The 11,926-nt window shown below is 28.1% G+C and overlaps 1 protein-coding gene across 1 annotated transcript; it reads right to left on the bottom strand.

Moving 5' to 3' along the window:
- Positions 1-218: 218 nt before the first annotated feature.
- Positions 219-11,280, bottom strand: LOC110282746 (uncharacterized). The gene is made up of 3 exons (XM_043040112.2): positions 10,996-11,280; positions 2,322-2,573; positions 219-1,020 (listed from the first exon to the last, which is right to left on the bottom strand). Exons 1-3 carry the CDS (start codon positions 11,054-11,056, stop codon positions 383-385), a joined length of 951 nt encoding a protein of 316 aa, XP_042896046.1. The 5' UTR covers positions 11,057-11,280; the 3' UTR covers positions 219-382.
- Positions 11,281-11,926: the final 646 nt, after the last annotated feature.

The raw sequence follows: 11,926 nt of genomic DNA, 5'->3' as shown, positions 1-11,926 counted from the left end.
TAATTTAATGTCTTATGCAAACATTGTTTAAATCATCCTCTGTCATGAAAGCAAGAATATTTAAATCTCAAATCGTTCCCCCCTCTTGGATGCTTATGCAATATTTGAATTATAAATATATTAAATTAATAATAATCGAATTTTATGTTCAGAACGTTAGAGACCCTTATACTATCGGTTGGATAATCTGCAAAAAAAAAGTAAATATGAAGATGAAGAAACAATAAAATAGTTCTTTAATAAACAATAAAACATTCTTTTTATACAACAGTTCTTTAGCAATAAGCTTTTCTTCTATAACAAAGTGGCATTTGCTCAAAAAATAATTTTACAGATCTTAATCTTTTTTTTCTAATCATTCTAAATCATTTTATCCGATGTTTTAAACATTGAGTCTTCTAGTTTCAGGTGAACTGTTTCGCTGCTTATATACAAATACGATTGCAGCAGCAACGATAGCAACTGCCAGTAGAGATCCTACAACTATTCCAGCAACGGCTCCTTTTGACAAACCAGGTTTTTCAGTAGGTTTGGGAGAACCAGTTGGGGTTACTTCAGTGCCTCCAGTTTCTTTAGTGAGCTCAGTTCCAGTGACTGTGATGTTATCTGTGGTTTCTGTGCCGGTGACTGTGTTGTTATCTGTGCTAACAGAATCAGTGACGGTAATGTTATCTGTGCTTAAAGATTCGGTGATGGTAATGTTCTCTGTGCTTCCAGATTCGGTGACGGTATTGTTATCTGTGCCTACAGATTCGGTGATGGTAATGTTCTCTGTGCTTTCCGTATCAGTGACGGTAATATTATCTGTGCTTACAGAATCGGTGATGGAGCTGTTATCTGTGTGCACAGAATCGGTGATGGTACTGTGGTCTGTAACTTCAGATCCAGTGGAGCTACTATTACGAGTAGGGTCAGTTCCCTCGTCTGTGCTTTCTGAAGTTGAATTGTGTGTAGTGACTTCAGAGGTATCTACTGAAGATACTGAGCTGGAATGATGGGTAGGAGGGGCGTGGCTAGTCACTGTAAAAACAATGGAAGATATTGTGATTACATATGGTGATATTATTTTAACTATTTGAAAGATCAGATTTATAATAATTAATAATAAAGTGTAGTTGAAGATGCAACGTGCAATAAAAGAATAACCTAATTTTTTTTTTTTGGTGGTTTGGACGATTATATATATTAATGCAGTGTTAAGTGCTCAAAATACCTTCGATTGGGAGTACTGCACTTGTAGATGTTGTAAAATAAATTTATTAAAACTCTAGGGTTGTTATTGTCAAAGTCTTTACAAGTAACAACAACAACAATAATAATAATTACAATGTTCTTAACCATTCGTTAAATTTACGTGTTAGATTCAGGTAATTTCTTTTCTCAATGTAAACATGCATTTTTCGGAAAAAGCATGTGATTGCAAAATAAGGGGCTGAAAGCTTTTTTTTTGCAAAAAATGTCCGTGAAATGTTTTGTTACCGAAACGAGCTTAAATAAATAGCGATGTTTTGTAAATTTAAGTTTGAATCTTTACTCCCCCGTACATAAAATTTGAAGTAACTGCGAATGCTCATGTTTTTTATTGTTTTGTTTGCAATAAAATAGCTAAAAAAAATATACAAAAAACAACTAACTAAATACAATCAGATATATGTAGTTATTTAAACCTGTTTTATTTCTTCTTAAAAGTAAGTGTAATATAAAAAGCCTAAACTAGTACTTTAAATTGATAAAATAAAATAAAAAATAAATAGATAAAAAAATTCTGAAATCAAGGAAGTTTAAAAGATAATTCGCTCTAGAAATGGTGTTCTTTCTTTCATTTTTTGAATGAACACCATAATTTTTAAAGAACAGGATAAAAACATTTTATATTTTAATAAAATGTGACTATGAGTGGGAATTTTGTTACAAATTCAGACATTCAGAACTCTGTGAAATTGGAAGGGGTAAATTCCATTTTAAAAATTTGATTTTGCGGCAACCTAAATCCATGACTTTCTAGTTGCGCAGATACTCCATATTTATATATNATGTTAGCCTTACAATTATTAAATTATAGTTAATAATTTTAAAATTATGTTTTATGTATCTTAAAATTATGTTTATGGCATGCGCAAATTTCATGTCTCCCTTGAATTGGTTGCAATGAAATCTCAATCATTCGCCCCCAAATCTTGTTGCCAAAGGGCTCAAACTTGAATGAAGAAGTGAGGTTCAGACAGGTCACAACTAGAAGCTATTGAAACATTGTCCAAGGCAAAATTCAAGCAATTGTGTGTAACATGTTTGTTTAACATATTGAAAATTTAAGATTTTACCATTAGGCTCTTGTTTAGTAGTTGAATGAGGAGTCTTGGTTGGAGGATACGTAGATTCATCAACGTCGGAAAATATCTTGAGATTTTTCGTTGTTTCATGACCTGAATCTGTTGATATCGAAGATAAAAACTTTTTGGAAACTAGAAAGTCGTCTGATGTGGAAATGGGTCCTAATGATGATATATCAAGAATCATGGGAGTTGTGGAAACTTTAAAGTTGCCAGATGTTGTCAAAGCAGTAGTGGTTGTATCTATTAAAGAAAAAATTATTATTATTATCATTTCTATAAAGAGTGAGAAAAAACTAAGAAATTATATAAACGTAAAGTACTTAAAACGTGAGAGTTATCATAATGTAGTCGCCTATTGTTTATTATCATCTCCTTTTTTCTTCATATGGTTGAAAATGTATGGAAGAAATCACACATATACCTAAAGGTACTTTCATTCAATGTGTAGAACAGAGATATAGCCTTTCTACGTTTTTGCATGACGAAGACAAAATGTATACTTTTTAGGCATTTAAATAAACAAGAGCAAATCCTATCGTTTCTCGAATATTATGAATTACATAAAATTACATAACTAAAAATTACATGCTTTCACCATGTAATTTTAAGAACTAATAATAAGAAGATAAATAGTAAGATAGTAGTACTAATAAAAAGAAGAGCCTTCCTTCTTAATAATTGATTAAATAAAACTATTCCAAATGAAGGCATCTTTTCTCATCTGTGATTCATGTAGTTGACTTCAGTGACCATGATATTTTTAAATTTGTAAAAAAAATTTTACCTTAAAATGGAAAACTTTAATTACAACGGTAGATTAAAAATTGAACTTGTTTTAAGAACAGGGACAAAGGGAAACTGAAATAAAGCTAAATATATTGGGAATATTATTGCAACATGACCCTCGCTTCTTGATATTTAGATTTATCAACTCTTAATTACTAAGCCTTTTTTATTTCTTAAAACTAATCAAGGTAAAAGTTTTAAATTAAAATGTGCTGTAATTATTACGCTAATTTTAATAAGATACGCAGAAAAAACATTGTATCTCACTAAATCAAAAAAATCGTACGCTGCGCTGCCGCCGACGCAGTTTTGGGTGTTTAACTTTACGGTTACAAATTAGTAATTTCAAATTACGTAGGTGTGGGGGAAAATGTACAGGAAGTACCAGGAAATAAGAACAGTTTAAACTTGTAATAAAAAATACCCTGCGGCTGCTACTAAACATTGTCATTGCAGTTTTAAATGCTTTTTTCGTAATTTTTTTCTACTTTTTTCTTTTAAATAATAACTATTTATGCATTATTGTGGAAAATTTTATTTATCTCTTGGAGATCTTTATTTTATATATGCTCGTGGTTGAGTTAATGCTGAAAGAAACAAAGAAACAAAACAGAGGGAGAGAGAGATTTGATTACCATATTGCCGTATTTTACATCTTATATTGAAGCATTCGAAAATATAACAAACTTAATTCAAGAGTTCAAGTGAAATATTCCTCTTAATTGATATAATGAAAACCTATCGTTAACGAGTAAAATTACTTCGCTTTTATTTCTTCTTATTGTGTCACATTCAGTATTCCTAAGTTTAATTTTTTCAAGAACAGCCTACATAATTTTTAATTTCATTTCGTTACGATTATCAATATATTAACAAAATGTGCTTACATAAAACTATACATGTTATTGAAAAAATTGTCTTCGTTGTTTTGTAAAAAGAAAAAAATTTCGTTTAAAAAAAAAAGAAAAAGAAAAAAACAGCCAATGATTGATGAGAAGCAACTTCAAAGTTTGATGAGCAAAGCAAGAAGCACGTAAGTAAAAAAAATAATAAATAAAATTAAAAAAAAAACCTTTCTCTTTTGAAACATACAAATTATTTTATTTCGTGTCAGATTTGAATTATTTGAAATTAAGAAAAAAAAATTTATTGTCACTAAAGTCACAATACACATCTATCTTGTGAATGCAAGCATTTGTTTTAATTTTTTCGTGCAATAATTTCTCCTTTCTAACTAGAGTTAGATTCACGAAGTATTTGTGACAAAATTAAGTGCTAGCATAAATGAGCAGCCAAATATAGTTAAAATTTCGACAAAACGTAGAGAATGTGGAAAAAACGCAACACCAAACCAGAAAGAACCAACTTTGATAAGCCGAGAAAAAAAATATATGCACATTGATTATAATTAAATGCTGTTCCTTCTCGGGTCTTTCAAGAGAGCACTTACAATCATTTTCGAAAAGAAAATTTTAGAAACAAACACAATACGAACAACAACTTTAGCCGTGAATTTAAGTAATGTATTAATAGCTTAGATAATGTATTGGTCTTAATCTTGTAAAAATATTTACCTTAACAAAGCTGAAATAAATTTATTTATAACAGTGGTGTTAGATTTTAAAGGATGAGCGTACAATTACATGGCGATCAAGTTTTAGTCAGGGATGCCAGAATGTATGAAGATTTAGAGCAGCAAGAATATTATATAGGGAAAAATAAATTTTGCGAAAAAACAGTTTTTGAAATTGTTTAGATTTTTCCCGCAATGATTTTAATTTTTTTAAAACAGAACTAGAAAATAAAAGAGAGTGTTTTTGCTGAAAACCCCATAACCGCTTCCTCTAAATATCACTAGATCAATTAATATGAAGAAGGAAAAAAATAGAAACTGCAGTAGAAAGTACAATAGAAAAATAGAATTCCTCACACTAAAATGAAACTTAAATTGGTAATTAAAATATTCTTAAAAAGAGAAAGAGCAATATGGTTAAACTGTTGCTATTAAGTTCTAATACAAAATATGTACCACTAATATTTATACATCTAAAATATTATACTTTTAAATAGTTTTCATTTTTTACAAGACTGTAAAGAATGAGATAGAAAAAAGACAATTGAAAACACCTTGCTGTTTCAAAAAGTCATCTCACTATAAGGTCCATGTAAACAAGTGCTCCCCCCCCCCGGGCCCCATGCTATGGCATGACTGTTTTTTCAATAAAAGAAATTCGCTTAATAATTGGATAATAATTATAAGAACTGATGATACGGTATGCTCAATCAAAAGGTGATGTGAAGGGTGACTGGGAAGCATGATTGGTGATAAAAACTACACGTTTATTCAGTTGCGTATAATTAGTTAGGTTTATGAACGCGCGATTGACAAACGGATTTAAATAATTGGAAGAGCTCGGGTATTTCCTTATTACAAATAATTTTGAACACTTTTTTTTTTACAAACTAATATAACTTTATTGGGAACAAAAACAAACACATAAATACAAAGAATATATATTCGTCGTCAAGAGGAAAATCCTGTCCAGGCGACAAAGAAAAGTAATACAATAAATTTAAAATAGAAATTTAANAAATACATGAAACTATATTAAAAAATAACAAAGGTAACATAAGAAATTCATTTGGATTGGCACAAGACTGGTATAAAAATTCAAATGCTTCCTTTAAAGTGAAAAATAGAGATCTGAATCGTCAATGTTCATCATAAATTGAAATAAAGCACGCTAAAAGAAGGATATATTTGGATGTTTTGCAACTGGAATGGTAATTTATTATATAATTTAGGTGCTAAGTAAAAAAACTGTTTTCGTGAAATTTCTTTTATAAAGTGGGGAATCTCATATATTTCAGTTGGTCTCCTTTCAGACACATTAGTTTTTAATTTGGATATTAATTTATTGTTGTGTAAATAAAGTAAAATACGAAAATATACATTATGGCGAAATGGTAATAGGTTAATTCTCTTATATATATTGGTAGTATTTATACTTGAATTATTTTATTTATTTTTAATTATTTATTATTCTATCTGTTTAATTGAAAATGCTCTAACTAAGATTCTACGTCTAATTTTTACTAAACTTTTTGAACTTAAGAAAGATAAATAAATATTGAAATATTATGAAGCAAAATACAGAACAAAATAAAGAATTTAGCTACAATGTTCTTCTTGTTTACGTTTTTTTTTTTTAATCGATCTCTTTTGTCTTAGAAATGACATAATTGTTAAAAAACAAACCTCCCCCTATTGTTTTAAATAAGTAGATCTTGGTTAAAAGATAACACAGTGCAATGATATTTTTGAGATAAGAATTTCTTTGAAATAAAGAAAAAATGATTAGTTTTAATTTTAACAATAGAAGCGATGTTATCTTTTTTGCCTAATCACAAAAAATGTTCACCTTTAGTTAGTTTTAATCGTTTTCGTTAATAGAATTTATCAACTTATTTATATCACGCTAATTTTAACCTACCTATGCATTAAATAAACTAATTGCATTTTATAAAGCACAAAAGAAGTCTCAATTTTTTAATTATTGTAGTTAATTCTAAGAGCAAAAACAATTTACAGTAGGAGTTAATATGCGTAGTACAATTTGGAAACATGTTTTCAAGAAAATGTTAAAAGAACATTAATGTGGAATTTTTCAGGTGTTTCCAATGAAAACACTTTGTTGTACTACACTGGAAATCAACAAGTTTTAACAATTTTTTATCGCGTAGAAATAACAAAGAAATTGTTGCAAATTTTTAATGTGGTAAAACAATATTTTTGAATAATTTATATTTGAATAATATTTTAAATTTTATTTTAAAGTTGCTTTATGACAAAAGATGTCTAGCACAAGTTTTTAAGTATCTGTATTAGGAGATAAGTCTTTTTTTTTTTAAAGTAAGCAATGGATCAAATGACCCTGAAGCACCCCAGGGATCTTTCCTTCCCCCTTCTTATACTTAGTTTAAAACACCCCTTAATCAGCTTCCTAGGTTTACGTTTGGCACATCAAAATGATTCCGTCTGATCTGCCTTTACACTTCCTCTGGTTTTTTGTTCTGGTGCTTTGAGACACATTGTACAAAAATTTACCTTAAAAAAGGTTTTAATTTTAATTTTTTTTAAATTTTTATTTTAAAAAATTATAAAAGTAACAAACCCAAAAATTAACTTTTGATGGGTACGAAAAGTAAAACTTGAGATATAAATATTTTTCTTTAGAAACAAATATTTTTCTTTTGAAGTTTATTCACAGAAGATCAAAGTATAAATAAATCTGTAAATACTTCTAAGACGAAATAAATGTATTAACGAACGTAGACAAGTAAAATTTTTTCAATTTACTCTATTTTATTATACTTTGAATCTATTTACATTAAAAAATCATAAACACTGCTGTTTTGGGTGTTCAACTTAGTATTTTATTTTATTTTGCAGCATAAAACTTATAGTTGTTGTTGTAAGCCATGATGGCAAAAGGTGCGATTGCCCTTGTTTTGCAGTGGCGTCATCTATGGTCAAGAATTTGAAATTTAAAATTGCAATAGTGTATAGAAAATTTGCAGAAAATACCGCAGAATAAAATTCTATTTAATTCTAATTAATTTCTGTTTAATTCTAACTAATTAATAAAATTCTATTTAAAATAAAATTAATATTCCATAACTAGTTCGAGAATTATTATCTGTTTAACTTTGAGTAAAAAATGCTGCTTACGCTGCCCTACAGACCACAGAAATGCAAGTACAGAGTTGAAATTTGACGAGTTGAAATGGACTATGAATTTAACATAAGTTTTTAATCAAAATTGAAATTTGTTAGAAAGCTCCTCTCCTTCATGTGTGCCTATGTTGGGCCCATGAAAGCTGTAATGCTACGAAGGAAGAAGATAATTATATATCCAAGACTGAGTAAGGGTTTTACGGGACCAGGACAATATTTATTTCGCCTTCCATTCTCAAAGCACAAAAAACCGTATTTTCATATTTCGTAGAATCCATTTATACGAAATTGTAGTCTTTATATTAATGTAAAGAAATTCTGTGCCATTTTCTTTTGAAAAAATATTGATAAACGCTATAATTTTTGGCAAAGAATTTTGTTTGTGTCCTCAGCTATCTAAGGCTCAGGGACAATTGTCTTTCTCTTTCCGCTTTCCTCCATGAGTACGCCTATGATTACATCACAAGTAAATTACAAGACTAAATCTCTTAAATTGTCATATAAAATAGAAATACTGGGGTTTTTTTTCTTTAACATTCTAGTATTTCTAAATTTCCAATTGAATCAACATATGTATTTAGTTTTACTCCACTAGTGGGGTAACTTTTCTGGATTGGTTGAATTTTTCCAGAAAGGAATCATTTATTAAAAAAAGTAGTACATCAATGACTTTTCGAGAATGGTATATTGTATACAACAAAATGCGTGCAAATTTACGTTAATGCTACAAGGAATTTTGCTCTTTTACACATGTATTTCTATGATTTATGATCCTTCTACATATGTCATTTCTTGGAAAGTAATGTTAAGTGGTGATTACGCACACGTTAAAATATCGGCATTTTATGTATATAATAGTTGTCTATTTGTCACTATACTTTTTACTTGTATAGTAAATAGTTAGTGAGCCTCAAACTCTTTTTAAGAAATTGATGTTCAACACGACTAAAAAGATTGGGAATCGCTGCCTTAGGGGTTGGGGAGCTCTTTAGGGGTGGAGTGCGTAGAACGCTGGTATAAAAGTATCAGCTGAATCTCATCAATCTTTAGAACCAAATTGTCACTAGGCTAATCATGTGTGCTTCGTATTAAAATTTTACGCAGAAAAAAATCCACTAATGTTAATCCTGTAAATAATGTACATAACGTATCAAGTGTTCGATAGCAGATAAAATTTTAAGAACTTCAATTATTTTTTCTGGATTAGACTTACCAGGTATATGGTACATGAAATTAATAAAGACCGTCTTTGTTAGAGTTTTAGAACATAAAACCCAACATATAAGTAAAAATTTTCTCAGAAACAATTTACAGAAAATCTACTTTGAAGTGTAGTTAAATAGTGTTTTTTTTTTGTATACAATATATTTGTAATTAAAACACCGATTGAATAAAAGATAATAAGCAAGAAATCATTGAACAATAATATTTACCATTCAATCCTATGAGAATGCCGAGTTTGTGCAAAAGTTCCATAAAATCCATTTTTATAAATTAAAGTTTTGCATTAAACTATATTTCCCGGAAAAAAACCCAACTAAATCGTAAAATGAAGGTAAGCTTTTCAGAAATTCAACTGAAAAGAATTTCTGAAGAAGCAAAACTGAAAAACTTAAAGAATAAAACAGAATAGATCCTAAAGAATGGAACTGAATTATACTTGAAAAATGGGATAGGAGCAAGAAATGTTGTCAGAAATATATCTGAAAAGAATTTATAAACTAAGTAAAACAAAGCAACTGTTATCTTCTGATTTTAAGAAGCCGTTAAAGAAACCGTTTTATGAAAGAGTTATCTTCAAAAAATTTTATTCTTTTATTCGCGAGTATATTCACAATTATAAGTAAATAATCTGCAAAAAGTGCAAACGAAGTAGAACTCATATAAGAAGGGGAAACTGCTTTTATAGAAGGAATTTATTTTTAAGAATATCATTATTTAATTTTTCGGCTAGATCGTGATTATGCATAACTAACTACGATGACCAGGTAATCCAAAGTTACAAAGCCCAGTAAGAAGACAAATTTATGCTAAATCACCATTTTTTTAAAAATCTTTATTATAAAAATGTCCCAGAATAGCGTGTTACACAACAAAATCAAAAGAACTATACGCGACAATGGCGTAGCAAGTAATTTTTTGTTGTTTGTTTAGCCGATATTACTTGTGTATTCGGGCACATAAATACAAGACTATTTCACCAACAGCTCATATTACTGATAGTTCTCTTCAATTACTGCAATCACGCAGGTAACTTTTTTTAAATGTATGACATTAATTCTTAAAAAAATGCAATATTTAACTTAGACTGCCATTTTGTAAAATGGTTGGTCAACTAAAAAGACTGCAGACATGCAAAATATTTGTCGACATTTCGACGTAATAAATGTTTTGCGTCAAGAGAAAATATTGTAAACATAAATAATAAATTGTACATATTTTCTAATTCGCACTAGCTGAGATCGGAATTTTTAAATTTTTTCCTCCTCTGAAATAAAATTCAAACGAAGGAGATAATTTTATTATTCCTTTATCACGGAAAATGTAGATATTTCAACTGTCTTATTAAATATGCAAACCTGTATGATTACATGTATGAACAACAAAAACGATTCGAAAGAGAAGAAATTTTAGAGATTCTTAAATTGCATGGGGGGAGTATAACCTCGTATCCTCCCTTTGATTACACTTACCAAACTAATTCACTGTTAGTATTCGGATATTAACATTATTTCATTAATTTATTATTATAAAAAATTTCTTATTATTATATTATTCTGATATTAGTATTATTATATATTAACATTATCATTTTATTATTATAAATCATTCTTTGTTATATATTATTCGGATATTAATATTATTATTATATATTGATATCACTATTATATATTAGCATCATTATTACATTATTAATTTATTACTATAAATAATTTTTAATTATTATATTATTCGGATATTAATATTATTATTATATATTGATGTTATTAGTATATATTAACATTATTATTATATTATTAATTTATTACTATAAATAATTTTTAATTATTATATTATTTGGATATTAATATTATTATTACGTATTAATATTATTATTATATAATAATATAACCAAAAAATTCATAAACCAGTATTTACCATCTCCATGGATAAGGCCTAGGATAATACCAAGTTCGTGAAAAAGTGCGGTTATATTCATCTTTGTAAATGAAAATCTTCACAAAAACTGTGAAAGATGTGTAAACTCGTAAGAAAACAAATGAAAAGGATTATTTGCTGAAAGTATTCGGTTTTAAGTATATCGTTATCTGCCGATCAATGATTTTTCGCACTTGAATGGAATGATTTATCAGGAGGAGACTAATAATGAATGCGATAGGATAACAATATAAATAGTTTTCTAAAAACAAATGCCTGACTTTCACATTAGTGATGCAAACAGGCGTTTTCTTTATAATTTCCCCAATCACATGGCTCAAATTGATAATGAATCAGAATTATCATTGTTTATGAAATTTTTTTCAATATCTATGAAACGAAACTCGATATTCAGGTGCAACAAATATTACCTAATTGAAACACTCTGTAGCAAACTTATAGGAAGAGTTTCGAGTAAAAATAAAGGGTTGTCAACACGAAAAAAAAAAAAAAAAAAAAAAAAAAAAAAAAAAAAAAAAAAAAAAAAAACATAACCGCAAGTTATTCATTTGTTGATATTTTTTTTAAAATTGCAGATTAAACTTTAATTATAATATGAATAGCAACAGCCAAAATATTTTAAATAAAAGAATTTCCAATGTACTTTACTAAAAAAAAAATTTTATGTCCTGCGTTTAATTGTTGTACTATTTCCTTTAAACAACTTTCTACATAATAAAAAATCCCTTCACCAAAAAAAAAATAGTAAAAATTAATACTATTGTTTATGTTAAAATAAATTTGTAATATTATCATCATTAATATTTTGTATTTAATACATAGTTTTGTAGAGTTTTGAATCAAGACTAGTTCAGTATTTATATGATTATTTCATTGCTATTATTCTCGCAACTCATAAATGAATGACATG

The sequence above is a fragment of the Parasteatoda tepidariorum genome, chromosome 3 (genome assembly GCF_043381705.1).
Source record: "Parasteatoda tepidariorum isolate YZ-2023 chromosome 3, CAS_Ptep_4.0, whole genome shotgun sequence".
In the NCBI taxonomy this organism is placed as follows: Eukaryota; Metazoa; Arthropoda; class Arachnida; order Araneae; family Theridiidae; genus Parasteatoda; species Parasteatoda tepidariorum.
This window is presented reverse-complemented; position numbering and strand designations above follow the sequence as displayed.

Bases quoted from the DNA above. Each gene is read 5' to 3' on its own strand.
- LOC110282746 (XM_043040112.2), bottom strand. From the start codon at position 11,056: ATGAATATAACCGCACTTTTTCACGAACTTGGTATTATCCTAGGCCTT. The intron at 2,574-10,995 runs GTAAATACTGGT...TTTCTTTAATAG, and splicing joins AGGCCTTATCCATGGAGATG to ATACAACCACTACTGCTTTG. The intron at 1,021-2,321 runs GTAAAATCTTAA...TTGTTTTTACAG, and splicing joins TACTAAACAAGAGCCTAATG to TGACTAGCCACGCCCCTCCT.